This window comes from Grampus griseus (assembly GCF_964374135.1).
Source record: "Grampus griseus genome assembly, chromosome: 14".
NCBI lineage: Eukaryota > Metazoa > Chordata > Mammalia > Artiodactyla > Delphinidae > Grampus > Grampus griseus.
The window spans coordinates 87,790,596-87,818,497 of record NC_139008.1 but is presented as its reverse complement, the minus strand read 5'-3'; the positions used below and the strand labels follow the sequence as shown (position 1 = coordinate 87,818,497).

The 27,902-nt window shown below is 62.7% G+C and overlaps 1 protein-coding gene across 1 annotated transcript; it reads right to left on the bottom strand.

Annotated features, from left to right (window-relative positions):
* Positions 1-7,308: 7,308 nt before the first annotated feature.
* SLC17A9 (solute carrier family 17 member 9) lies at positions 7,309-21,994 on the bottom strand (the record flags this gene model as incomplete). Its single annotated transcript, XM_082670844.1, has 13 exons — positions 7,309-7,472; positions 7,908-7,937; positions 8,087-8,142; positions 8,743-8,858; positions 9,219-9,253; positions 10,040-10,127; positions 10,712-10,808; positions 10,985-11,081; positions 11,560-11,690; positions 13,597-13,696; positions 15,412-15,551; positions 15,956-16,153; positions 21,936-21,994. 13 exons carry the CDS (start codon positions 21,992-21,994, stop codon positions 7,309-7,311), a joined length of 1,311 nt encoding a protein of 436 aa, XP_082526970.1.
* Between the last annotated feature and the right edge of the window lie 5,908 nt (positions 21,995-27,902).

The window sequence follows — 27,902 nt, the reverse complement described above, 5'->3', positions numbered from 1 at the left end:
AGGAGGAGCCCTGCCCACACCTCGACCTCAGACTTCCAGCCTCCAGGACTGTGAGAGGATCTGTGTCTGTTGTTCAAACCCCCCTCCTGAGCGCTTGGTCCTGGTAGCCCTAGGACAACCCCACCGGACCCATCCTGAAAGTGCTGGCTGCTCTGTGCGGAGGTGCCAGGTTCTGTTAGTAAAAATGCGTCAACGGGCGCGCGTGAGAGTAGAAGGCAGGAGGAGAAGGGGCCAAATGGTGCAAAATGTCCCATCGGGTGTGGCAGGGAGGGGGCGGTGCAGGCAGCAAGCGGGTCTCCACGGTCCCACCCCCTGCCAGGCCTCCCCTCCCCCAGGTCTCCCTCCAACCCCAGCCTGAGTGCCGGCTGAAGGTTCTCCCAGCCAGAGGCGGGAGGGAGAGCAGGAACCACGCGCAGGCGTGCAGGATGGTGGTGGAAGCTGACGCATTAGCTGACGCATCAGCTGGACAGGCTGTATCTCACGTCGCGGTCCCCGCACGCTCAGTGCTGTCTCCCAAGGTCTGTCCTTGGCTCTGATGCTCTTCCGGCTCTTCCCTAAAGCAGCTCCTAGGTCCGCTGCCCGCCTGGCCAAAGGCAGGACACGCTTTTGGGAGGGGGCCAAATTCTCTCCCAACTACTGGACAGCCACAGAGTGGCCGGTGACCCTCCGAAGGGGGCACTGACTGGAGCCAGGTCCCCACTGCCTGGCCAAGCGGGACTGTCCCTAGGGCTGTGCTCGCCAAGCAACAGCCCCCCCTCCCGCCGCCTCCCCCAGACCCAGCTCAAACACACCTGCTCCTGCAGCCCCCTGGACGGCCCCTCTCCTGAAGCCTCCCGTCCGTCCTGTGGGATCTTCTCTCCAGCTCTTACCTGGTTGCTATTCTGCTCAGTTAATCATCCCAAGATCTGGGTGCTTTTCTGTCCATCATCGTGTGCTCTCTGCCTGCGTCTGTGCCGGGCATCTGGCAGGGGTGGGTTCCTCCAGGCGTTCCGATCGGGCTTCCTCACAGCATGGCGGCCCCAGGAGGGCAGGGCATAGGCTCACCAGCTCCAGTGTCCCATTCTGGTCTCACAGGCCCACCCAGATCCCAGGGGGACACAGGCCCCATCTTTCCAGAGAAGGAGTCTGGGGGCCAGGTTTTGAAACAGCCGCAGCATCCTATGCTAGATTGGCTTCTGGGGCTGAGTGGGGTCCTCCCCGCTACCTGCCTCCCCCAGCCCCTGATATGGGCACCAGAAGTGCCCGATCAATGCCGAGACCACAGGCCCAGGATTTCTGCCACCCAGTGTGGGACGCAGGAGTCCCGGGTCCTGCTGGCGGGCACCCCTGGCAGGCGGACAGTGTGTGCCATGCACCCCCAGGCCAGGCCTCCTGTGCCCTGTGCAGGCTGCACCCTCGCCAAGGAGCACACAGGCGGGGGGCACAGAGGAGCCCCTGCCTAGCAGGGACCCCCGCGTCAGTACCATGCGCGTGTGTGCCTGAGTGTGCTCACGCGTGTGCCTGTGTACACGTGTGCATGTTCATGAGGGTTGCACACGTGTACTAGATGGAGTGGGGAGGGGGTCCAGGCGGAGACAGAGGCCCGGCCAAAGTCTCCAGGTGGGAGAATACGGGCAGGCGCATCTAGCGACCGCGAGAGCCTGGGAGCCAGGGCTGGGGGGGGGGGGGCGCGGAGCCCTGTGGCTCAGAGGCTGAAGCAGGAGCCTCTCAGAGTAAGGCCCAGAGAGGCTGGAGGGACAGCTGGACTTCGTCGTCCGGGACCTTAGGAGAGTCGTGTCAACAGATGGCCAGGGTGAGGGGCCCGCGACCCCTCTGGGGAGAGAGAGGCAGAGACAGACAAAGACAATGAAGAGAGACAGAGATAAAGAGGCAGAGACGGAGACAGAAAGACAGAAACGGAGATAGAGACAGAGACAATGAAGAGAGACAGAGATAGAGAGAGACAGAGACAGAGGGAGACAGAGATAGAGACAGAGACAATGAAGAGAGACAGAGATAGAGACAGAGACAGAGGGAGACAGAGACAGAGAGCATGAGCTGGAAAGAGACGTGGAGCTGACACAGCTGTTGCTTCACATCCAGCAGGAGGCAGGAGTGGCAGGGAGGGCACCCTGCAGTGCCCATGAGGAGCAGCGCGGCTTCGGGTGGGCTCGGGGGCCTGCCCACTGGGCTCAGCGTGTCCACGTGAGAGGAGGGGACCACCACGCACTCAGGGCGCTAGGCGCATCCTTCCCCACCGTGCGGGTGCTCTCGACGAGCACTGTCCCTGGACTTCTTGCTGTCCATCAGGACAGAGCAGAGACGCGAGCCCAGTGGGGGGCGGGCGGGCGCAGCTGGCCCGGGGGTCTTCCGTCCGGCCTCAGGGCACTGCTCTCAGCCCCTCCTCGCAGGACGCTGCCAGCAGGGTGGCGCAGGCATCACCCTCTGGGTCCTCCCTCCCACCCCACTGCTCCCCTGCACCGGCCTGTGACCCCAGGAGAACCCATAGGGCCACGTCCTCCAGGTGCAGGGAGGAGAAGCCAGAGCCCACGCGCCCGAGGAGCGAGGGGCGGCCAGGCACACAGTCCCTGCACCTGCACCAGCCTCCCCGCCAGCTTCCTTGAAAGCTGGGGGCCTCTTTTGTATTCCAAAGTTCAAAGGGCCAAGCTTGCCTGTAATTAAAATGCCCCGTCCTTTAATTACAGGTCCCATAACACATGAAGGGCATCTACTGAAATACGACGTGTTACACAGTCATTTCTCTGCTGTTAATTACTAATTAATGAAGCTATTTCAATTAATAGCTTCCCTACCTCGCTCCCCCTTTGACAGGCGCCGTGCTGGGGCGCGTCCCGCAATCAGATGAGGCTTCCAGCCACCTCGCTGAATATTCATGCCACGGCTTCAACGGTGTTCAATTAAACATGATAAAGCAAGTGCCCATCAAAAGTGTGTTCCTACGCGCAGCCCTGCTCCTTCTGCAGGAACCAGCGGACGGAACAAACGGCAGGCTCCACCGAACACTGGAGAGAACACGGCCCGCGGCCTCGGGGGCGCCCCAAACGCCCAGGATGGCCCCTGCACATCCCGCCCAGGAAAGGCGAGCAGGGGTCCCCCAGGGGCAAGGGGGCACCCCCAGGGCCTTGTCCTACAGCTGAAGGACAAAGCCAGAAGTGGGGGTGGCGGGAGCCCAGAGAGGTGAGGCTAATTAACATGCTAATTACAGATATTAACTGGCCATTAAAGATCCTGTTTTAAAGAAATGACAGAAGAGTGTCACTTATGGTGACCAGGAGGGGACACCCCTCCTGAGAGCGGGAGATGGGGGAGGGAGCCCGGCGAGGCCTGTGTGGGGCTGGTGGGGTCTGGGGACAGGACATCGGGGGGAGCCTGGACTGGCACATCCTGGGCCCCAGAGGGACCCCAGCCCGTCCTGACGCCAAACTCCTGCAGTCCCAGGTCGGGGGACAGCCCTGCCCCTGAGGACACCTGTGCCCTGGGGAGAGGACCGGGGGACGGCCCCCCCAGGACCTCCAACCCCGAAGTCCTGCTGCTGTCTGTCTTCTTGTTAGAAGAGGACACAGACCTTCCCTGGTGACGCAGTGGTTGGGAATCCGCCTGCCAATGCAGGGGACACGGGTTCGAGCCGTGCTCCGGGAAGATCCCACATGCCGCGGAGCAACTAAGCCCGTGCGCCACAACTACTGAGCCTGTGCGCCTAGATCCCGTGCTCCGCAACAAGAGAAGCCACCGCGGGCTTCCCTGGTGGCGCAGTGATTAAGGATCTGCCTGCCAACGCAGGAGACATGGGTTTGAGGCCTGGTCCAGGAAGATCCCACATGCCCCAGAGCAATTAAGCCCGTGCGCCACAATTACTGAGGCTGCGCTCTAGAGCCCGCAAGCCACACTCCAGAAGCCCGGGAGCCTAGAGCCCATGCTCTGCAACAAGAGAAGACACCACGATGAGAAACCCACGCACTGCAACGAAGAGTAGCCCCCACTCACCACAACTAGAGAAAGCTCGCACGCAGCAACGAAGGAACCAACGCAGCCAAAAATAAATAAATTAAATAAATAGTTTTTTAAAAAAAGAGAGAGAAGCCACTGCAATGAGAAGCCCGGGCACCGCAACGAAGAGCAGCCCCCGCTCGGCACAACTAGAGAAAAGCCCGTGCGCAGCAACAAAGACCCAACGCAGCCAAAAATAAATAAATAAATTTATAAAAAGAAAGAAGAAGTGGACGCCGTAACCCCGTGTGTGCAGGCCCAGCAGCCAGCGGGAGGGACCCACAGTGGGGACCCAGACTGGGGGAGGGGTGGTGGGAGAGGGTCCCCGCTCCCATACGCGCACCCCCAGGTCCTGCCGCTCCTCGGGCCCCCTCCCGCCTCGGGGTCCAGCCTCGAGCCTCCCTGCGCCTGGAATGTCCTTCCAACCCGTCCCTTCCTACAGAGCTGAGGGGCAAGAGCACCGGCCTGCACGGCACAGGGTGGCCAGCTGGACCCCTCGGCTCCCACCTGGCGCCCTAGGGAAGCGTCAGGTCGGCTGCTCTGGGGCCGGGAAAAGCCCTGTCAGACGGCGCCCTCTGTCAGCCAGCTGCAGGAGGACAGCAGCCTGGCTCTCCCGAGGCGCCTCCTGGCTGTGGGCCGGGCAGGCAAGGCGTACACACACGCGTGCACAAATGCACACACACACATGCACTATTGCACACATGCCCTGCACAAGTGCACACTCACGGTCCCGGGCGGCCAGAGCCCCTCCTCTCCGGAGGGAAGTGTCTGGGGTTTGGTGGCCCTACAGACTCCGCACCGGCTCTCCCCCTACTGCACTCAGGGTTGGTGTCGGCCCTGGGATCCTGCCAGGGCCAGCCGGGCTGGGGACGTGTCTGAGCCTGGCTGCACCAGATAACACAGCGGGGCCCGGCCATCCTCCCGCCCATCTGTGCTAACGCTGCCCTCCCCGCCAACAACCATTTCACCTGGAATCCTCGGAGCCCGACCCAGGGCCCAACACTGGCATTGGGAAGGGTTGAGGGGCCGCACCCAGCTCCAAGGTGACACTGAGCACGAGGGACGGCAGTGACGGGAGGAGGCTGGGCCCAGCTACTGCACAGCAGGCCCAGGGCCCCCACATCCTGGCTTCTCCCTCCCCTATTCTGCCAGGTGCTAACAGAAGCGTGACCAGACTCGGATTCCAGGAGGCCGGGGATCCCAGTTTACACGTATGCCCTAGGACCCCCTGCTGAGCAGGACCCACCAGCACCTTCTGGGTCCCGCATCCCTTCAGGGCTCGAGCACTGAGACCCCAGACGGCTATGTTCCCACGGGAAGGGCCGTCTCTCTCACGCTCTCCAAGAGTTTACAGTTTGCTGTGGGTTAGAAAGAAAGGTGTTACTCTCACATCCATGCTCACAGCAGCGAATTCACGGCGGCCGAGAGGTGGAAGCAGCCCAGTGTCCACCGATGGATGAAGAGCTGAACAACACGTGGTCCCGCCATGCAATGAAGTATTCCACGGACTTACAAAGGAAGGAAAGCCCAGCACGCGCTGCAGCACGGACGAGCCCTGAGGACACCATGCTTAGCGAGATGAGTCAGCCACAAAAGGACAAACGCCGTAGGGTACGTTTCCATTGAGGTCCCTAGAGGGCCAAGTTCATAGAGACGGAAAGCAGATGGTGCGCGCCAGGATCTGGGGGAGGGGGAGGGGAGAGCTCCAGTTTGGGAGGAGAAAGTCACGACGATGATGGCGGTGACGGTTGCCCAACAAGAAGGCAGAGCATCCCTGCGCTGCAGGCACGAGGACACACCTGCGTCCTGTGTCCTGTGTCCTGTGTCCTGTGTCCTGAGGAAACCACCCCGCCCCGGGGAGTTTCCCGGGCAGGGCTCCCAGCTCGGGAGAGCACAGCCTAGAAACCCACCCGCGGTTTCTCATGAAAACCCCCAGCCGAGCAGACAGCGCGGCCTTTATGGCAAATTAACATTCTGGCTGCATCTCCGTGAACAGTCAGGCCAAACCTACAGGGGCCAGACTCACTCTGTAATCGCGAATCTTTCTTTCAGAGTCTTTCTGATCACAAGTGGGGGGGCTGCGGGAGGAAATCTTTGCTTACATGGAAAATTAGGAGTTGTCTGATTCTAGAATCTACACAGCTGACAGCTACACCAAGCAGCTCCGACACAGACGCACAGGCGGGGTCTGTCCAGAGCGGGAGCTAGGAAACCCCACCTCGGCTGTATTTGCACGTGTGTGTCAGCATCCTGGAGGATCAGTATGTCTGTTCTTGGCATTTTCCTTCGACTGTTTGAAACACGTTGCTGGTTTCCTCGAACTAGTGAAATAAATCTTTAACACTCGTTTATTCTTTTCATAAGAAGGGCCTTAAATAACATTATGGTTTTCTTTTTAAATAGTTTAATAGTCATCATTTAAATAAGGCTTTGGTGTGCTTTTCCATTCTCATAGTTTCTTTTCTCTGCATATACATCTTGCAAAATCTATTATTAATCCGCGAGACGACCGGTCCCTCTATTGTAAATAAGGAGGGAGAAAGAGAATGCGGACCGGTGGGTTCACTGGTTCCGGGGCGTGTCCTGGCCAGGAGCGGGTGCCCACGCGCCCTCCCCAGGCACCAGGGGAGCAGGACGCATCGCCAGTGCCTGGGAATCCACGGGAGGGGACGCCGGGGGCAGGGTCCCCAACGATGCACAAGGGCCTCGAGCCCCCACTTCTGCCCACCCATCGAACTGGGGGGCCTCAGCTTGGGTGCCTAGAGAAGCGGAAACACCACAGCCCTCCCTGGCCTTCTTCTAGAGCTGTGGTCCTCAGCCAGGGGGCAGGTCTCCCGGGGACACTTGGTGATGTCAGGAGACAGGGTTGGCTGTCATGAGTAGGGGGGTCATCTAGTGGGTGAGGGCCAGGGACGCTGCTAAACGCCCCGCAGTGCACAGGACGGCCCACCACAGAGATCCGACCCCAAGAGCAGAGAAACAGAGCCAGGCAGGTCTGGGGAGAGACTCCCGTGGGGCGCCCTGCCCTGCAGTGACACGGCCCCGGGCGGGCTGACCACGTGGGGCTTGGTCTACGAGGAACAGGCCGTGTCTGTGACGAAGCTGCTGCTACTGAAGATGCTAATCCACCCACCGTGAGGTCCCACCAGCCCGGAAGGAGGCTGCTACCCCCAAGGGCGGGGGAACCGGACCGCACTCTCCTGCGGGGCTGAGGCTCCCCCGCCTCTGCTCACCCTGCGGGCCAGGAGCAAGGGGCCTCTAAGCTGAACGCTGTCCCCGAGGCTGACGGCGCTGGGTCCTCGGGGACAGGGGGTCGGTCGGCTAGAGGTCCTCATGGGCGGGGCTCAGGTCCACCCGCTGGGCCTTCCCGAACACCAGGAAGGTGCATAGCCCGAGGCTGCTGACTGCCGCCACCAGGTCGAACACGGACGTCCAGGAGCCCGTGGTCTCGATGAGGTAGCCACCCAGGCACACGCCCACGACTCCTGCACCCTCGAGAGGGGACAAGCAGACGGGGTGATGGGCCATCCCGCCCCTTTGAGGACAGCTTTGAGGGGAGCTGAGGGCGGGGGGCCTGAGGGCATGAGCCCCGTCACCGTCACCCAGGCACTTGGCCTCTGGGGACCCTGGACCTCGGGGATTCACTCACATCTGCGGGTCACGTGGTTGGGGACGGTTACATGCCATTGGAAGCATGAGCACCGTGGTAGACGGCTCTGTGCTCTCCCCCGGCCAGCTCTGGGGTCTGGGCTCCCCCCCCCCGCCACTGCTCTGACACTGTGGGGACCCCCCAAGGGGTGCCACACCCCACCCTGAGGACCGAAGCAGCGGAGCAGGTGGGAGGACACAGGCGTGGGGCGGCGCCCCGGGGAACTCTGGGTTTGAAACCCGCAGGCAGGGGACCCCAGCCCACTTCTCACCTGCCAAAGCCCCAGCTGTGTTGGCCACACCTGAAACAGGACAGAGAGAACGAGGACCAGTCAGCGGAGGCCCACTGTGACCCTCCCACGGCGCACCCACCTGGGGGCCCTGGGAGCGGGGAGGGGGTGAGCAGGGGGGCGCAGCCACTTCCTGTCCAACGAGGGGCCAAGGTCCTCACCAAAAAGAAAGCCGGCACAGGACGGGGCCAGGTCCTGGATATTAACGGAAATGCCGCTGCGGGAAGAGGAAAGGACGCGGGTGAGTGACCACAGGGCGGCCGCCACCCGCCACCCGCCAAGCCGGCGGTCGGTCCTCCGATCACCTGGATTCCGGAGGCTGGCCACGCCAGGAGCTCAGCTCCAGCTCAGCGGTTACGCATGGGACCCACTCCCAGGATGAAACAAGACAGGGAGGTGAGTTTGCCTGGACTCACACTCATTTGCCACCCGATAATCTGGAAAACGACATCAAGGTGCCGATTCCCAAGACAAGTCAGTGCAGTTTTTCTGACTAAACACTGAGCTGCTGCGCAGGCCGGGAGGCCCGCAGAACAACACGTGGGATCCGATGGGCTCGCTCCCCACCTTTGGTTCAAAAGATGCTGCTTGGGGACCCTCATCTGCTCTGCCAGCCCCTCCCCAAGCACCCGTTTTGTTTTCCCAAAAGGCCCAGGTCCTCACCGGCTTGATACCCTGACTGCCCTTCGCCTCGCGGCTCACTTGTGGGGACCTGCCATGCGCCCGCCCTCCATGTGCGCCCCGAGCCAGGGGCCCCGGACCCGGGAGCCCAAAGGCAGCGTGGGTGGCTCTGGTGGACGAGGAACCTGGCCCTTACCTGTGGTTGAAGGTCTGGAGGCCGATGGAGGCTGATGCAAAGACCACAGACTTACAAAAGCTCGAGGTGTGGCCCAAACACAGGGCAAAAACGCTGGACAGGCCGAGGCCCATCGCCTGCGGGAGAGACGAGTGGGGACGGGGTGGGAGTCTCGCCCCTTCCTGGGCTGCCTGAGCCACACTGAACGAGGGTCGGTGGGCACCCCTCCCGGGCTGGGGCCTGCCTGGTGGCCACTGGGACGAGGCTGCACGAATGATCTGGACCTGCTGGTCGTAGCCCATTCGACGTGAGCCGACCCAGGCCCCCAAACGGGCACCAGGACTCAGGGAAGGGCCTCAGGTCAGCCAAGCCAGTCCCAAGCACTGCCCCACAGTGCCCTCCAGCCACTGTGCCACACCAGTCCCCTTCTAGGTCAGGGGCCCCAGGAACAAAACAGGGATGTCCGGAGGGAGAGAGCCGTCCCACGACCCTCCTACCTGCATGAACTTCCGCACAGTGATGGTCCTGTAACCTAGACGGGGAGACCAGGAGACATCCTGTCGGCCCATCTGTGCTGTCCCACCCCAGACGGCACCCAGAGTGGGTCCCACCCTCACGGCTGCGCGGAGGGAGCGGGGAGAGGAGGGCCGGGCTGGGCTGGCGGTGGGGCAGCCCCTGCATCGCCGTGAGCCGCGCGCACACGTGTATGAGCCTGTGCACTTAGAGGGTTCCCAAGGCCGAGGCCTGGCAGACGCACCTGAGGAAGGCCACTCTATGGTTACAAAGTGCTTGCTTTGTGTTTCTACCAATTTTCTAATTTTTCCACAATGAGTGGGTGGTTCTTCTGTAACTAGGACAAGACTGACATTTAAGGACGTGCAGTGCAGGGTCGTGGGGAGCTTGCGTGTCTGCGGGACAGTCATCCTCGGGCCGTGTGCACTCGGGTCTCAGGCCTGAGACCTCTGACCTCACCAGGTGCCCTTTCCTCCTCTGAAGAGGCCGGGGGCTGTGTCCAGCCCCCAGGTGGAGGAATTCCACCGTCGCAGTGTGACTGTGTCCCAATGTCCCCACCTGGGGAAACAGGCTGGGGGGTGAGAAGCTGGAGGCAGTCATCAGCAGAGTCGGGCCGGGAGCCGGGCTCCACGGGCCCACCTGGCTGGCTCTAAGGGCCAGGGGTCCCACTCTCACGGCCTGGTCCTCGGGGGCGTGGCCTCTTCCCATCGCTACAGGAGCACCCCAGGTGGGGTGCCTCTCTGCCCCCCAGAGTGAGGCAAAGCCCAGGCATGGCTCCCTGCCCGGCCCCTCCCCCAGGGCTCACCCTGATTGATGAGACGGTCTGAGAGAAGCCCGCTGAACAGACTGGCAGGAATGGCCACTAGCCAGGGCACCACGTTGAAGACCCAGCCCTGCAGGGAAGGAGGGTGCAGGGGCCTCAGAGGCCACCAGGGCAGGTGCGCGACCACGGGGAAAGGATGAACAGCCCAGGCGGTCATCCACGCCCACCACTGCCCACCAGGCTCTCTGCCCACAGGCTGGGCCTCCGAGATCCTAAGTCATCCCCGACCTTGACTGAGCGCTGGGCCCCCAAGTGCTATCACCCCTGCAGGGAGAGCCTCCCTCACGGCCCCCCACACCCCGCGGGGCAGAGCTGGGGGGCCGCACCCTGCCCAGAGTGTGCAGCCAGGGGGCCCCGGTCACCAGAATTGGGAGGGTAGCCGGGCGGCTGGGGTGCAGTCAGCCAGGCTGACCAGCAGCTGACATCTGTGCCCACATCACAGCCCCTGCGTGCCCCCCCACCCCCCGGGAAGGACTGTCCGCAGACGGGCAGGCAGCCGGGGCAGCAGCTGGGCCTCTCCTGTGTGCACCCAGGTGCAGCCGCTGAGCCAGGAGGCAGCAGAGCCGCCAGAGCTCGGCGGAAGGAACCCAGGGCCCCTCTGCGTGTGCTTCGCGGCGCCCCCCAACCCTGTGAGCTGCTGGGCGGCCAACCCACCTTGGAGCTGGGGAAGGTCTCCTTAAAGAAGGTCGGCAGCCAGGAGAGGAGGATGAAGAAGGAGCAGGCCGCCGAGAGCTGGGAGATGATGGCCGCCCTGGGGGGGGGGGGGGCCAGGCTCAGGGTCCACACCCCAGCCCCCTCCCCACACCCAGGGCAGCCAGGGGCCTGAGGGCGCGGAGCCCAGAGTGGAGCCGCCCCAGCGTGGGCCGCTCGCCCTGTGGCCGAGGTCCCCAGGGCCCCAAACCCCATCCCCGCAGCAGCCCGGCTCACCAGACAGAAGGCTTTCGGAAGAGCTGTCTCCAGGGCACCTTGGTGTGTCTGGACACCGGCAGGCCCTGCGCCAGGACGCCCAAGGCCAGGATGAGATCTGAAGGGCAAGGCATCTCCACGTGAAAGCCATTCAAAGAGGGTGGACGGCTCTGCCCCCACAGGCCAGAAGCTGGGGGCGGCTCGTGGGTCCCCGGCTGTGCCTGGGGGCCAACCTGTCCTCTCCGCCAGAGCCTGGGCTCGGCAGCATCTGCCCTCGAGGGTGGACAGTAGTGTTGCCATCTGTCCCCTGAGTCCTCAAACGCTCCAGGCCCCACTCCTGTCACCGGGAGCCACCTCTACCCCTGCAATCTGCCTCTGCCGGCTGCGCAGCCCCCTGCACGTGTGCGTTCACCCGGCGACTCTCACACCAGACTTGACCGTAGCCGGCTGAGACTCAGGGAGTGGGCGTCTTCTGTGAGGCTCTACCTAGGGGATCCTGGGGCCCCCGAGCTGGCCTGCTCTTGGGGGTTCGGTGGCCGCTCGCTGGAGGGGACAAGGCACCAGGGCCCCCGCCCTTCCCGGGCAGCAGCACGTACCTTTCTCACCCAGCAGACACCTGTACACGTAACACACCCACAGCAGGGTGAGCCCACCCGAGAAATAGAAGACGCTCGGCCAGCCGTACCAGTCCAGGAGCAGGGAGCCTACGGCCCCCGTCACCAGTGTCCTGGAACGACAGAGAGGGGCGTGGCTGGGACCCTCGCTTCACTGGGGTGCGGAGACATCTCCGAGATCCCTACCCCAGGTGACCTGAGTCCCTAGAAAAGAGCATTTCTATCCCCTGTGAGGCAACTGCCCGGAAGGCTGGTCCCCAGGCAGCTTGCTAGGGATGTGATAAATGGAATGTTTATAAATGGAATATTTCCTGCCATATCAACAAACAAAGGATGTCACATTCATCAAGGATTGCAGCCCTCCAACGTGAGCCAGTGAGCCCTGAGGAAACTCAGGGCTGAAAAGAATACCTGCTATCCTGCAGCCGTCTGACTGCAGCCACTCCCTGCGGTGAGCCCTGCGGAAACTCAGGATGTGAAAATACAGGACACTGGCCCCAGAGAGCTGAGGTGCACATCAAAGGAATGATTTCAGTGAGCCCAGACTCTTGCATCTTCCCAGATACAGAAAAGCACTAAATTCCTAAACTTGACAGATCGGGTTTTCTTTAATTAACAATAATTTTTGACCATTACCAGCCCTTTTGTTGCAAAACTCCTCTATATCCTGGCTCCTCCCCTCACCTCCTGGGAGCAGTTTCTCTGAAATGCTGTCTCCCGGGCTGCAGCCCTCATTTTGCCCCAAATCAAACTTAACCTCATGTTGTGCATTTTTTTAAGACAGATGCAAGCTTTCCGGGGACTCCCGGTGCCACGGGGGCCAGCGTGGACGTGGCAGCCGTGATGTGGCACACGGGTCCTGTGTTGCCCTAGTATCTCCTTACTAGGCCTCCCAGTTGGCCTACAGTTGTGTGTGGATCCTTTTAAAATGAAAAGGGCAACGAGAAGACAGCGGTGACAAGAACACGCTGAAACATAAAACCTCCTTGCTGTTTTCAGCTGCTCATATCAGAGAGGATGAAATTTCAAAAAGATTTCAAAATGCAAAAACAACCACCCAACCCAGCTGCCTCCCCAGGTCCTGCCAATGCTATTGTCCCAAATATGCCCTCGAGGCCCACCCCTCCCCCAGGCTGGCCTGCCTGTTCGGAGGCTACCCCTCAGCTGCCCCCCACCTGCTGAGGCTTGGCCAGGAGATAAAGGAGAAAGGCTTTCCCCCAAGGCCAGTGGAGGGATGCCTTCCGCTCTGAGCCTCCATTTCCCCATCTGCGGGGAGGGGGTGGGCACGGTCTCTCCCTGTACCTCCCCTGCACCCCACTCCCTCCCCGGAAGGCCCAGGTCGCCCAGTGAGACGAGATTTCAGATAAACAATGAAACTCTCCTGTCCGTGTATTGCTTCTCTGAAATTCACATGTCACTGGGCCCCCTGGGTTTCTATCTGGGCCGCTCCCAGCCCCGCAGCAGGTACCCCTCACCCCTCTGCATTCTGCCTGGACCTCGGCAGCAGTAACGTGAGGGCCCTGAGCCCGGGGGTCGTGAAGCCCCAACAGGACAGCAAGACGTCCTTCCAGCCCCAGTGCAGTCACCCCAAGGAGGGTCTGGCGCTCTGGGGGGTGCAGTGGGGAGGGGCACAGGTCTGGACCTTACAGGTCTGGACCTTTCATGTCTGGACCATGACGGGTACCCTCTGGGGCGAACGCAGGCCACCTCCCCCATCGGGACGGGCACCCCATCCAGTTCTGTCAGCACAGATGGAAGGGAACGTAACACCCCAGCCCATGTGCCGGAGCCCCAGAGCTCTGGTCACGTGCCGCTGGCCCGAGAGGGACAGAGCATGCATGGAGATGGGGGTGGCAAGCGCCTCCCAGAGCACAGAGTCACCAGACCTGCGTCACCCTGTCCCAGACGTGCACGTGGCCCGTCCCCACCAGACGCACCGAGGCGCTCTGCCAGGTGCACGCCCTTCGCCTCCCCACACCGACCCCCCCCCCGCTCGGCCCCCCCCAGGCCGGGACTTACCCAAACTGGGAGCCGGCCCCCACGGTGCTGTAGGTGAAGGCTCGCTCACTCTCCCGCACCTTCTGGGACAGCAGGCTGGTCAGCGCAGGGAAGTAAACCCCTGGGGCGGCAGAGAAGGCAGAGGCCCGCGCAGAGCTGTGTCCCGAGCTGGCCCGCGGGCCCTGCCGGGGTGGCCGGCAGAGGGGTGAGACGGGGCTGGAAGCTCCGCGGGGCCCTCGGTGATTATTCAAGTCCGGGTCTCCTTCCTCCCGCTGTCACCCCCAGGGATCAGCAGGGCTGGGCTTTTCCCAACACTCAGCTAAAGAGACAGCTTGGGGAGCGGGGGGTTCGCTCAAGGTCCTGCCACCAGGACGGCTGCAGGGGGGCTTCTGGGCCCAAGCTGGCGCTCCTCCACTGTCACGCCAGCTCCCAGAGCCACACGGCTCCAGAGTCCTGGCACCAACATGCAGAAGCACACACACAGGTGACAAGTGACAAGTGCACACGCACACACACTGACACACACGGTGCGTGTACGTCGGTGAGACCTGAACAGCCCCGTGGAACTGCACTGCCAGGTCCTGGATGTGATGCTGCCCTGTAGATACGTGAGATGCCACCACAGGGAGGTGGGGGAGGGAGCTCGGGACCTCCCTGTACCTTTCACTGCAACTTCCTGTAAAGCTATAATTATTTTAAAATCTAGTTAAAAAAAAAAACACGGCATTGGCGAAAGCAGCTCTTGCCCGTTACACTGCGCTTTTCTCCAAAAGCACCTGGGGAAGCTCAGAGGCCAGGGCACATAGGGACAGGACTTGGTCCCTGCCTTCCCTTTGGGGCCCCAGGCCCCTGCTCACACCATGTGGGGAGCACGTGGGGTGAATTCAAAGGAGCGCAGGTGCTGGACTGCCTGGACCACCAGGACCACATGTGGGCCGGCCCGGTGGGGCTGATCAGGAAACAGGCAGAGGCCCATTCCAGGATATACATCTGGGGTCTTGGGGGTACGGGCTAGAGGCCCACGCCCCACCAGAACTCTGGGAAGTGGGGAGGTGTGGTGAGGAAGGGGTCACGTCCAGCGGACGGATGCTGTCAGATGCCATGCTGGTGGAGGGCAGGAGCTCAGAAGGCCGTCCCACTCCCTGGAGGGTGGGTGTGCGCCCCTGCCACCAGCTCCCCCAGGCCACTGGGGATCTTTGAGGGGGGCTCTCTCCAGAAGTATAATATCCCCAAAGAACGAGAGCGGGGGGCTTGGGAAAGCTGGCATCCCCTCAGCCTGCTGGCCCGGCCAGCGCGGGTGTGGCCTCCGACTGGCAGGACACAGAAACTGGGCACGTGCCCACCATGCGGCTGGTGGAGGCGACGGTGCCACGTGGCAACCTGGCTGACACCGGATCCCTGGAGCGGAAGTTTTGGCAGAGGAGGACACGTGACATTAAAACGTGCCAGCCAGACTGTGAAGTGACTCTAGACACGGAAAGTGCCTTGGGCGCCACGGCCTCGAAGCACAAACAACGCCCGGTGCAGGGAAGCGAAGCCAAGAGCCGGCAGCCCGCCAGCGGGGACGGCCCGAGCTGTCCGCCTGCCAGGGAGGAGAGCCCATGACCTCAGCAGCAGCAGCGCTGCAGCACTGACGCACCCGCTCTGAAGTGAGGCACACCACATGCAGGGGCACACACGAGGACACACGTGCACGCCCATGAGCACCCACCTGAACACGCGCCCGTGCACACAGGTATGCATACACATACATACGCGGGCACACACACCCGTGCACACACTCCCCTTGCTCTGCGGCGCGTGGGCCCGAGGTCCAGCCCCCCGCAGCCCCCCTACCTTGGAGCAAGCCCGTGAGGATGCGAGAGAAGGTCATGAAGGCCAGGTGGGCGCTGCTGAGGCGGGAGAGCAGCGGCGTGGCGGCGGTGATGAAGCCCCAGGCGGAAGCCGACAGCAGGATGACCTTCTCACCCCCGATCCTGCACGGGGGACGAGAGGGCAGTGACGGGAGCTGTGCGGCTGGGCTGCAGGCCGGACCAGGAGACCCTACCGTGGAGGAACCCGGGGAGGGGGCCGGCACCGCCCGTCACTTGGAGCTGCCCTCTGGGGTGGGCGCTGCAGCCACATCCCCTCTGCAGAGGAGGCCGAGGCTGAGCGCGCAGGGTACAGCCGGGTCCCTCTGTCCCCATGGGCCCCAGAGCTGCCTCCTCGGATGCCGGCTGCTCCTCAGGGAACCAAGCACCCGAGACACGCTGAGCGCCGGCCCCAGCCCACCCCTGCGCAGCCCTCGGGTCTCCCAGCCCCTGTCCTGCTGTGGGCGGGGCCTCCCCCCATTCCCTTCCTAGGAGCCACCTCCCAAGCCCTGCAGCGCGGGAGGGATTACCGGTCCCCCAGGTGGCCGCCCACCACCTGAGTCAGGCAGTAGCCCCAGAAGAAGCTGCTGAGCACAACACCGGCCTCCTTCTTATTCCAGCCGAAGTCCTGGCTCATGGCGGCGGCACAGACGGGCATGCTGACGCGGGCGCAGTATAGCAGGCATGTCCCCAGAAGCAGCGTCCCTGTCCACACCTGGCACTCGGGTCTGGGGAGAGAAGGGCCCGGTCAGGCCCAGGAGAGGCTGTTGGATGGGGCCCCTCGGCCACCTCTCAAATGTCCACCTGCTCACGTCTGGTGACTCCTGGGAGAAACGGGCAGACACAAGAAATGATGCACGGGGTCCCTCAAGCAGCAGGGGTGGGAGCGGCCGGATGGCTGTCGCAGGGCAGAGGCTGAATAGCTGCAGCTGGGGAGGTGCTGCTCTCCAGGTCCCGGGCTCTCGGTTTCCATGGACCAAGGGCCCAGGAAGGCAGCAAGCTGACAGCTGGTAGCCGGCCAAGGGGGCGACGGGCTGGGGAAGAGGACCCCAGCCACAGCAGAGAGGAGGGTACCACAGCACCATGGGCCCCCGCAGGGTCCCCAGGAAAGCTGGGTCTGCCCAGCAGACCACCTTGGGGCAGACAGGCCCTGGGAGGAGCCTGGGCAGCAGTGAGGCAGCCCTGGCCGCCTGGGAAGGTTGCCAGACCAAGTCTATACAAGTCCCCAAAGCTCCTGGCCAGCACCGTCGACTGTCAGTCACCAAACCAGGAAGTCAGAAACTGCCAGAGTGCAGAGCCCGGAGGAGCCCAGGAGACGCAGGTGCCTGTGGGACCCTGGGCGGGGCCCTGGGACCCCGGGGGAGAGTGCAGAGCCTGGAGGAGCCCAGGAGACGCAGGTGCCTGTGGGACCCTGGGCGGGGCCCTGGGACCCCGGGGGAGAGTGCAGAGCCCGGAGGAGCCCAGGAGACGCAGGTGCCGTGGGACCCTGGGCGGGGCCCTGGGACCTCGGGGGAGAGTGCAGAGCCTGAGCACAGCGTGGGCTTTGGCAGCAGGACTGCCCACGGCAGTCCACTGATGGGGACCAATGGACACTGACCTAGGACGTGAGTGGGGGACACGTGTGGAGCGCATGGCAGTCTGTACTGCCTTTGCAGTAGCTCTGTACATCTAGAACTGCCCTAAGAGACAAAGTTTGGGGAGGGGGGATTGGTATTTTTTTAACGAAAAAGAGAGAGGAGACTCAGTGCCCTTTGTGCAGGTGGAGGGGGGCTCAGTGGGGGACGGCCTGGGGGAGGAGCACCACTAGTGACTTGCAATGTCTTTGCACAGGGCGGGGACGTCCCCTGAGGGTGGGGGCCACAACTGGGGGGGGGGGTCGGGAGAGTGGACAGGCCTTGAAGCAGTCTCAGTGGGGCCTTGGGGGTCCTGCCTGCACCTGGACTCACCTGCCCAACTGGGGCAAGGGTTCTCCCCAGGGTGGGGGGTGGTGGTGGTGCGAGACGCACAAAGGGAATAGGTTCAGGCTGTGGGGAAGGCACGGGGCCGGGGCTCCAAGCCCAGGGCCCCCGAGGCCTGCCCAAAGCAGCCCGAGGCATTAGTGCTGTAGACCTTGGGGAGGCCACTGGACAGGTGTCCAGGAGGGTGAGGCCGGCAGGAGCCGCACGGGCAGTTCTCAGAACAGAGGGAAGGACGCCTCTCACCTGGCGGATGACCCAGGACACTGGAGTCTCACCCTCGCTCCCCAAACCCCCTTGGACCCCTGTCTGGACCTGGCGGGGGCTACCCCCACTGGCCGGGCACGTGAAAAGAACAGCCAGTGGGGCCCAGGGTAGTGGAAGCTTGGACTCCATCTGCGGACACGGGCAGGTCCCCTGCCTGTGGGCCCCACCCAGGCTCAGGCTGTGAGCCGACTCCGGGGGGACAGTCCAGGGTGAGGCCAGGACCACCCCTGGGAGGGCCGGAGCCCTCGCCTGCACGCCTCCCGGGGGTGAGAGACCTCGGAGGCCCTGAGGGTCTTGCCCGCTGGCAGGCAGCACCCGCACCAAGAACTGATAAGTGCGTGCGGACGGCTGTGTCCGTTATCTCCGGGGCAGGACCGCTGGGCCAGCAGCGAGGTGGGGCTGCCCCCCACCCCCTCTGGCCCGCACCCTCCTCCTGGCAGGGTGGACTCCGCACCCCTGGCGCTGGGGGAAAGTTTCGGGGAGGGAAGAAGCTGCTGTCCTGGACCTGGTCACAGACAGGGCGGGGGGTGGGGGGTGGCACGTGGGGCCCGTCGCCCGGCCTCCCGAGCTTCAGTTTCCTCGGTGAAGATGGGCTCATGTCCCTGACACCCAGCTCCTTCTCGGGTCAGTGAGCAGCAAGGTGACCCACCAGTTCCTGGAGCCCCAACAAGGAGCTGTCGACCAGCCAGCGGGCTGGGAGAGGCCTGGCACCAGCACGGCCCTCCTCCACAGGCGCCTCCCCCGGCTCCGCTCCCCCTGGCACATCAGTGTACTTTTCCACAGTCCAGGGAGCGAGTCGGGGAGCCTTCCCCGTGTCTCAGGCCTGCAGAGGCCTCCCCGGCCCCGCTGCTGCCCTCACAGCTGAGGAGCTGTTGCCCCAGGAGGCTGCAGCGTCTGGCAATCCCACTGGCGGAGACAGCTGCTTCCAGGCTCGAGCCCCTCCCTCGGGGGGGTTTGGGGTGAAGGAGCCCGGCCTGCTGTCCCCAGACAGAGCCGTGTTTGTGGGCGGCGCCCGGTTTGGAGTTTGGGAATTACAGTCCAAAGTGTTCTGCAGCCCTCAGTGATGTGTGTGGTCTGATGTAGTGACCAACTCTCCCGGAGGAGAGACTTGGGTGCCGCTCTGGGCCCTGGCCTGACTCGGGGAAACCTGCCCTTCCCTGTGCCTCAATTTCCCCGTGTGCACTGGACCACGGATTTCAAACTGGGTCTCTGGGTGCCCGGAGGGGTGCCATGGGTGGGGCTCCCAGGCAGCACTCTTGGACGAGTTGCTTTTTATATTAGAACCTCCTATAGGAGTCCAATGGGAAATAGGGTCCCGTGCTGGAAAGCCTGCCGTTCTGCAGTTCCAGGAGCCGGCCGCTGGACCGTGCCTCGGCAGGGGCTGGGGGGCTGCTCCCTTCGGAAACTGCCCGGTGACCCTCAGTGACGAGGGAGGGGCCGTCACGCCCCCACCCTCCTTCCTGGTTCGTAAAGTGTGCCTGGAATGACTCAGAAGCCAAGATGCTGAGGATGACAGTAGCACAGCGCATGCGGCAGGTCTCGGTGGCCTCCCCCCTGGAGAGGCTAAGGCGGCGGGAGGGGGCGGAACCCCACGGGGCAGGTCGCAGACTCACCTGGGGCCTGGTGGTCCCAGACGCTAGTTTCCTTTACAGAACCAAAGACTGTGAGGGGCGGGGCAGGGGCGGGGCTGGGGTTCTGCCAGGCCAGCGAGTCCCCAGGAGGCACCCGCTCAATGTCTGAGTTTGTGACATGCAACCCCTGGGGGCTCAGGGCCTGTCTCCTCCGCGGCTCCAACCGTGGGAATGACACCCCCAGTCCACCCTCTTGCCCCCTGTTTCCCAGCCCCGCACTTCAGGCCTTCGGGGACACTGCTCCCTCTGAGCAAACATCCCACCAGGCCTACTGGGAGGCACGGTCCAAACTGCCCACCAAAACCAGCCCAGCCGGCCACCCGGGCCCACCAGGACGGAGCCAGCAGAGGACTCATGAGCCCAGCCCTGCCGTGGCCTCCGACGCCCGTCCAGGGCCACCTGCACGGCCCTGCGGGCGAGCCCTCGGCAAGCACACACGCACGGGTTGGTGCACAAGGGGAGTGGCAGGGGCTGGGGAGCAAGGCTTTTAACTTCCCACGAACAGCCACAGCCCGAAGTTGCCTTTAAAAGGAAGTTTTATTCCTTTATGTGGTCAGAGCAGCGGAGGGTCACCTGCGCGCAGATGGGACCGCGTCCCCGGCACCTGCCCCTCCCTCGGATGCACTGTGCCGGCACCCCGGGAGCCTGGCTCTGTTTGCTCTCTGGGTGGGAAGTCCAGTTAGAAACAGGGGAAAGCCAGATGAGACTGACCTGCTCTGGAAGGCTGGCAGGGTACCGAGAATACGGTGCTGCCCCCCCGCCTCCTTGTGGCCCCGGGAGGTCAAGAAGGGCCCGTCAGCTTTCAGGCAACCAGCCCACTCTGAGTTTAAGGCGCTGGCATGGGACGCCCTCTGGAGCTGGGGGGCCAGGTGCTGTGTGCTTCCTCCCTGGGCCCCGGAGGCCCCCGCAGCCCTGGCCCTGAGTTGGCGGGCAGCGCCACTGGGTGGGCAAAGGGACGTCCTCCACAGCTGCTGGGGACACAGAACAGGCCAGCTGGAGGTCTGGCTGGAGGGGTTGACCCAGACACGGCCAGCTGCCAGAGGCCCGATTAGGACGCCAGACGCAGAATCCTGGCCCTGCGGACGGGCTTGCTAGGAACACGGAAGGTCATGGCAAAATCAGCCACAAAAGGCCTGAAGACCTGCCTCTAGCCCACTCTGTCCACTCCCGAGCCTTGGGTCTGAGCCCCCAGCTCTTCAGGGTGCTTCCGTGAACCTTCTAGAACCTTCTGCATCCTGCAAATGGCCCCTGTGCATGAGAAGCACCCACGGCTGAGCAAACACAAGGTCACGTGGACCCTCGATTCAGAAAAGGGAAATGAGTCGGCGCTGGGGGCAGAGGGCAAGCAGGGGCAGAAGGCAACCGCCGGAGCGCGCGGGCCCAAGGCTGCCGGCGCCCGGCTGGGACGTCCCTGGGGAGCGGCCCTGCCTCGGGGGTCATCCACATGGCGGCAGCCGCCCACGGTCGCCCTTGTCACGATTCTCATCACCTTTAGCCACTCGGGGGTGCGAACCACCTTTTCCCGCTGAGCCCCACTCCACCCAGGACCCCCGCTACCCCACCTGCAGGTGCTCCTTTCTAAACTGGGCGGGGAGGGAGGCGGTGAAGGCAAAGCCGGCCAGGTCTAGATCCGTTAAAGCGTAACCGAGGGGGAGGTTTCAAAACATTCTTCAGAGGTCCCGGCCCTCTGCCCAGCTGGCTGCGGAGCTGCCTGCCACCTGGGTCGGCGGGGCCTCGCCTCGACAAGGGCGGGGAGAGAGCGAGGGAGCAGAGGCGGCCGCAGGGCGCTCCCCAGCCGGGCACACCCCGCATGCCTGCCGCCCTCCTGGGCACCTGGCAAGGAGACCCCGTGCTGCAATTTGGGCTTTGGGGCTCCCGCCCTCACCAGGCCCTGTCCCAAGGGAGCCTTCTGGCTTCTGAGGCCTTCCTGTGATCAGCTGTGGGAGGCGGGTCCCGCAGGCAGCAGGGCAGGCCCGGGGGACTCAGAGCTGGAGGTGGACGGGCCTGGAAGCGCAGGGCCTGACTCTGGGCCTGGGTTCCACTGGAGGACCTGAGGGAGCTCTGAGCGGCGGGCGGCCTGGGGGCTGCTCTGAGGGCTCGCCTCTCGGTCCTGGTCGCCCTGTGAGTCATGCTGGTGAGCAGATCCCTGTCCCAGGGCCTTCTGCACCCGGCAGCAGAAGAGGGCGGCCTGCCTGGGCTCTTCCTCCCTCACAACCGACACCCCCGTGGGGACCCTGTTGGCGTCACGTCTCTGGCACACGACGACAGCAGGGCTCAGCCAACTGCTGCAGGTGCCGGTGTGGTCCCCCCAACGCCCCCCAGCCCACTGCCTGCCTGCGCAGGTGGCACTCAGTGGGTGGTCACAGGTGCGGTCCTGGGGGTGGGGAGGCCGTGCCTGGGAGCCACCCTGCCCAGCCAGGCAGGCCTCCCGGGACAAGACACTGCGCACACCACCCCCAGGACCGGGGCGGCCTGGAGAGAGTGCAGGGGGCTCTGGGTGGGTGGGGGGTGGCACTGGCCCTGGATGGGAGGCGTGGAGGTGCAAGGCCCCCCAGGCAGAGCAAAGGTGCGGGGCGGCAGGGAGCCATCTCTGCCCAGGGCGCCCGCTCCCTCCCCTGACCGCCGCCCCGCCCCCACCCCCCGCCGCGAGGCCCCACCTGGACCACTGGGCGTCCTCGGCCGCTTCCCTGCGGGCCTCATCCGGGAGCGGCTGCATCGGGCGCGGACGGCGTGGGCACAGGGTGTCCGGGTCCGTTCCCGCCCAGCCGACCCACCGGGCAGCGCCGCCCAAGTCCACGTGTCAGTCCCAGCTGCGCTTCCGACCGGCGTACTCCCAGGACGTGTCGCCCCCGGACGGCCACCGCGGCGGGCGGGGCGGGGCGCGCAACTTGGGTCTCCGCCCTGCTCACTCCGTCGGAAAGGCCAGACCTGGCGCTCCCGCGGGCGGGCGGGTCAGACCCTCGCGCGCCGGGGCCTCCTCGCTGCCGGTCGCGGAAGTTCGGGATGGCGCGGGCACTTCCCCTCCAGGCGGCAGGAAGGATGGGGCTTTGGAGGGGCTGAGCCGGCGTGATCCCGGCCGGACACATTGCTGGCAGGGCAGCCTCCGCGCACACACACAAATGGAGGTGTGGTGGGGTGGTCCTCACCTCGCAGGGCTGCCTACGCATCCGTTGACGGCTCGGGGTAGTCTCACCTGTGCAAGGACAGCAAGACTCAAGGGGAACCAATTTTTAAAATGGATCTTTGAAGGTGGGCTCCAGCCCTGTGACCCTGGACCAGCCTGGGAGCCCTGGGCAGCCCAGCGCTTGCGGGGGGTGGGGGTGGGGTGGGGGTGGGGGTGGGGGCTGAGTGTTCTGAGTACGGACACGTGCCGGGCCCCACGCTGAGCCCTGTGGATCCTCAGTCTCAGGGCTCCACCTGACCTCAGAAGGCTTCACACCCACGTGCTGCGCACAGCCAGCGCTGTGACGGTGGGGACACATTGGAAGCAGGTGGATTTCTGGGCGATTCTGCTTCCGCCAGCTGCCCCCTCTTCACCCTGCAATGCCCCCTCCACCTGCTACCCCCTCAATCCATCCTCCACACGGCAGCCTGGCGAACGTGGCCACATCCCACCCTGCTCCATGTGTGCTTGCTGCACAAACTGCTGTTCTTCCATCCACGCGACGCTCAACGGGGCAGAAGGATGGGGCTGGAGAGAGGTGTGTGCCCCCAGAGAGCCTGTGACTCGGAAAAGTGTTCAGCTCAGCTACGACAGTACCCCACCCTGCTCCTGGCAGCTCACCCTCACCCACTGCCTGGGGCTCTTTGATGATGATTTTACGTACAGACCTAGAGCCACACTGTGGGGGGCATTTGTCATTTGCCCAAAGTCCCTCTCCTTCTGGAGCTGATGTTCCAGGCGTGTAGACGAAACACAAAAGGAGACCAAGTGGGGCAGGGAGGGGTGGCTGCTGCCGTGGGACGGGCTGAGAGGTGCTCCAGGAAGACAACGCGTCAAGCCTGAGAGCAGGGAAGGAGGAGGCCGAGCGGGCGGGGCGGGCGGAGGCCAGGGCCACTCCAGGACCGCAGGGAGCCCAGCCGGGCTGAGGAGGGGGAGACAGGAGGTGGGGACACAGTGCTGGTGAGGTCATTACTTGAACCTCACAAACACTGCTGTTCAACACTTCTGTTTTACGCTCAGGATACAACAGAACACCCGGAGATTAAGGACTCATCAGTCCCACGAGTCTGTGGCCAAGCAGGGGCCAGTGCCCCGTCCCCTCACCCTGGCCAGGGTGGTCGACGGCCTTCCAGGCTTCCGGCTGACCGCCCACCACCTCCCTTCCCGCCCTTCCAGCCCCGGCGTGGCATCCTCCGTGACGGCTGGGCTGGCTTCACTTGCAGAAGCCAGATGGTAAAATTAGTGTGACTGTAAGACACCACGACCCGTGGGAGAGAAAACCTCATGTGACAGGGCCCGCGGCTGAGTCTGCGGAGAGCGGGAGCCACGACCGGAGGAGGAGACGTCCCTCCGTCCTCTCCGGTGACTAAGCTTACGTGCAGCCCAAACACGCAGAGTGCCTTGGGGTCCCAGCGGCCAGGCGCATCCCACCCCCAGCTCCAGAGGCGCGTCGGGGTCTCAGCCTCGTGCCGCAGTGAGCCTGCTGCTCCACGGGCATCTGACATGGAGAGAACGCAGCCGCTCAGAAGCTTCACGTGGGCAAAATCTGCTCACCTCCAGTCGCTGCTCCACTGGTCAGAGCTGGGGGTAAACGAGCCCGGGAGACTTCCTTCTGTGCCACGGTCGGATGTGACCGTGAACCTGGCCTTCCAGCTGGGAGGCTTCCAAACCGCAGACAACCCGGGCCCCGTGTTCCTATCTAACTCCACCCCCCAATCCCCACAACGGGAAACACCTCCATGCTGTCAGCGCAGGGTTATCGTGATCAGTGGCCCCAGACCACCCCTCCCCTCCTCCCCCCTCCCACAGCTGGGGCTGGGCCAGTCTGCTCACCACGGAGCCGTGGCCGGCATCCTGCAAAGACGAAGCCACTCAGCACACTCCACCCGCCCCAGCGACTCGTGCCAAAGGCCCACTCGAACCCCGTGCCCGACATCTACGTAAGTAAACCACCACAAGGAAGGGAGAGCCTTGACGGCATCTCAGCGTTGAGGCACAGCCTCCAGGGTGGGCAGGCCCCGTGCCAGGACCAGCCCCTACCGAGCACCCTGCGGGAGGTGAGCACAAAACCAAGGGCTTGGGGGCATCGGCAAGGGCCACCTGGCTGCGCCTGTGAGGTGGGAGAGGTCCCTGCCGTGGGTCAGCGATGGGGGAGGCCCCTCCTTTCCTGTCCCCATCACCACCAGCGCCGGCACCGCTGTGCATTGCCCGGCACGGGGCTGCACTCTGCACCCCGCCCATCGCCCTCCAGCTGCGTCCAGGGTCCCGCACTGGCCTTCCACAGAGGGTGCTCGGGAACCCGCCCCACTGGACGCCAGCACGGGCACCACGGCGGCGGCCCCGGGCTTGTTGGAGCAGCCCTTCTTCTTTGAAGGTTTGGAAATTTCATATGTCACAAAAAAATTACTTAGAATGTTCCAATTCAGCTGAAAGTCATACGGTGGGCATGGAGCCCGACTAGCTCCATCTCCTTCACAAAACTGAAACGAGGTGCCAGTGCAGAAGAGCAGACGGCAGGCTTCAGGGTGGGGATGCAGCCACAGCAAAGCACGGACGCACGGCAACCAAAGTTCCGCCACGCTTCCAGGTCTACGTACAAACGTGTTAGTGTGGCACGGAACTCTGTTCTTATTAGAATGTTGTCGGTGGGGGGTGCGGTGGGGAAGAGCTTTCAGACGAACACTCTGAGAAAAATGTGCAAACTTTTACTATGAAATTAAGAACAGGCAGCAAAGGCAACCTATTCTGCGTTTTTCAGAAGATGTTGTGAGGGCTGCACGCATGCGCCCCAGGAATCGCCTGGAACGACAGAATCAGAGGGGCACCAAGTGCTAGCGGGTGACTGTTTTACACAGGCTCTCACACGACTGCTGCCAACAGTACAACTGACTGTAAACCCGAAAGAGCAGGTACTATTTCTGAAATGGAAACACACCCATCGTCAGAACAACACGCTTGGTGTCCAGGGGCTGGGGACGGGCAGCCCAGCCTGCAGTCACCGCACCTGATGCCTTTAATCAGGTCTTCTGTTCAGACCGAGACTTGGCAACAGTCACCCAGAGAGGAGTCCTGCCCCGTTATCCGGAGGACGGCAGTGTCTTTTTTTTTTTTTTTTGCGGTACGCGGGCCTCTCACTGTTGTGGCCTCTCCCGTTGCGGAGCACAGGCTCCGGACGCGCAGGCTCAGCGGCCATGGCTCACAGGCCCAGCCGCTCCGCGGCATGTGGGATCTTCCCGGACCGGGGCACGAACCCGTGTCCCCTGCATCGGCAGGCGGACTCTCAACCACTGCGCCACCAGGGAAGCCCCGGCAGTGTCTTTTAACACAGAATGTGTACGATTCTCTCCGAAACTCCTGGTTCTGCCACGGTCCCCTAAACTAACAGCAGAGAGAAGTGGGAAAGTAGACGTCACACTGCGTGAGAAAAGCTGCCCCTCCACACGTTTCCTCTGCATGTCTGTCTTCAGAGGGCATCCTGGCTGGACGGCAGAGCCAGCCCTGCGACCCCCAGGCTTGCTCCTGGCATCTCAGTCCACGCCAGGACCAGTCCCAACCAACAGCTGCCTTTTCTAGAAACTGGAAAACTTAATTCAAATGGCAAAATACGTTAGCTCTCATTTGCTTTGCGATAATCCCTGTGCTTCGGAAGAATCCCGACTAGGGGTCATTGCTCACGTGACTTCACAACACCAGGAACACAGAGCACCAGAATATTCGCACATTTTATTCATTTCAAGGCACTTTCCACCAGAAAGTGTGAAAGAAGAAAGAAACTACCCTGGTAGAACATTACATTTTGACAAACACAACAGCGAGATCCAAATGAGACGAAGCAGAGTCAGCACACTTGACGCTCGTTATCTTGAAATGGCTTAAGGTCGCCTGCTCGCTGCAAAAAGAGAGGCTGCAAAAAAGAGGAAACAGAGGCGTCTGCAAAGCCACCCCCTTGAAGATTTCCAGCCCATGGGGAAGGAACTAGACCCCTTAAACAAAGGTAAAGAGCTGAAGAGTAACATCTGAATTCTCCGAGTCTGGCCAGCACCCAGCTCACACGGGTTTTAGCACTGGCCGATCAAGTCACTCACTGGTGAACTGGGGAATAAAATAGCAACACTTCTCATAAGCATTTAACATTTCATGCACGTGACAAACCCCATTCAAGTCCTGACAGTTTATGGATGATTCTTGCCCATTACTGTACATCTCAAACCCTCTCCTTTGAAAAATATTTCAAATCGATTATATATTAATTATGCACATAAACAATCTTATATACACTAATAATAAAGGATGCTTTTGAAAAAATGTAGTTTTATGTCTACTGCCCTAATATTTTTCTTCCAGCTTCTGCTGTATTAAGTCTTAATTACCTGAAGATTAAAACCCCCTTTCTCCCTAACTTATTTTTATCCTCAAACCTCAGAGGAAATGATCCTACAGAAAGGTCACACCTGAGGCTGACGACCGAGAGAGGTGAAACTCATCACTTCTGGGGGTAAGGAAAGGACACCCCACCCCCCCAACCCTCACAAGGTCCAAAGGGCAGCATGAAGGGCCAGTCTAGGGCCTGAGTGGTCTATTTGCCTTTGCGCCCGTGACTGAATTACACAACCACCTGGGGAAGGAAAATCCTGCCTGAAGCTGTACCCACTGAAGACCAGTGACCCCGCAGACTCAAGTGCAGGTCGAAAGCGAGTGGTAAGTGGAGGGAAGAGCTGGTGCCACAGATGCTTCAGGACAAACACTCGGGGGGTCGGAGGCAGAGCCCCGATCTCCCCGAGGACCTGCTTCACTATGCATCCAGGCCCACGGGCTCCCCAGATTCGGCTGCTGATGGCATTTCTCTCCGTCGAGCCCGGAGGCCAGCACAGCCCACCCTGCACAAGGGCTCAGACGAGGGAGAACTGAGTCTCAGCCACGTGGGCGCTCCCACCAGAGGGTGCACAGGAGCCCCCAGCCCCAAGAGCTCCGCGTGCTGGGGCCCCGTCCACCTCCACCTCCACCACCTCGCCCAGGGGCCGGCAGCTCTGCAACAATCCACAGAACCCCTTCCAGCACCGGCGCCCCAGGCCACCTGCCACAAAGCCCAACACCCGAGCCTGCATCTGGGTATCACCGACCGCACTGGGTGCCGGGCAGGGGACAGATATGAGGGCACAGAAGCAGGACAGGCACAGCGCTGGCTGACAGCGTGAGGGATGCTGAAGTACGGCACACGCCGCGGCGCAGTCACCCGTCTCTCCAGCTGCAGATACTAGACGGTGTCACTGCCGTCACGTGGGGAAGCCAGCCCCAGAAGCAAAAGGTGTGCTGGAGGTGACGAAAACTTTTGAGAGACCATTTTGGTCATTCTTGAAATTAAAGAGAAACCTTTATTTTTAACATAACTGCCCAGGAGAGATGGTTCATTGATCCACTAGGAAAGAGTCTCTCACCACGTACAGCACCAAAATATATATTT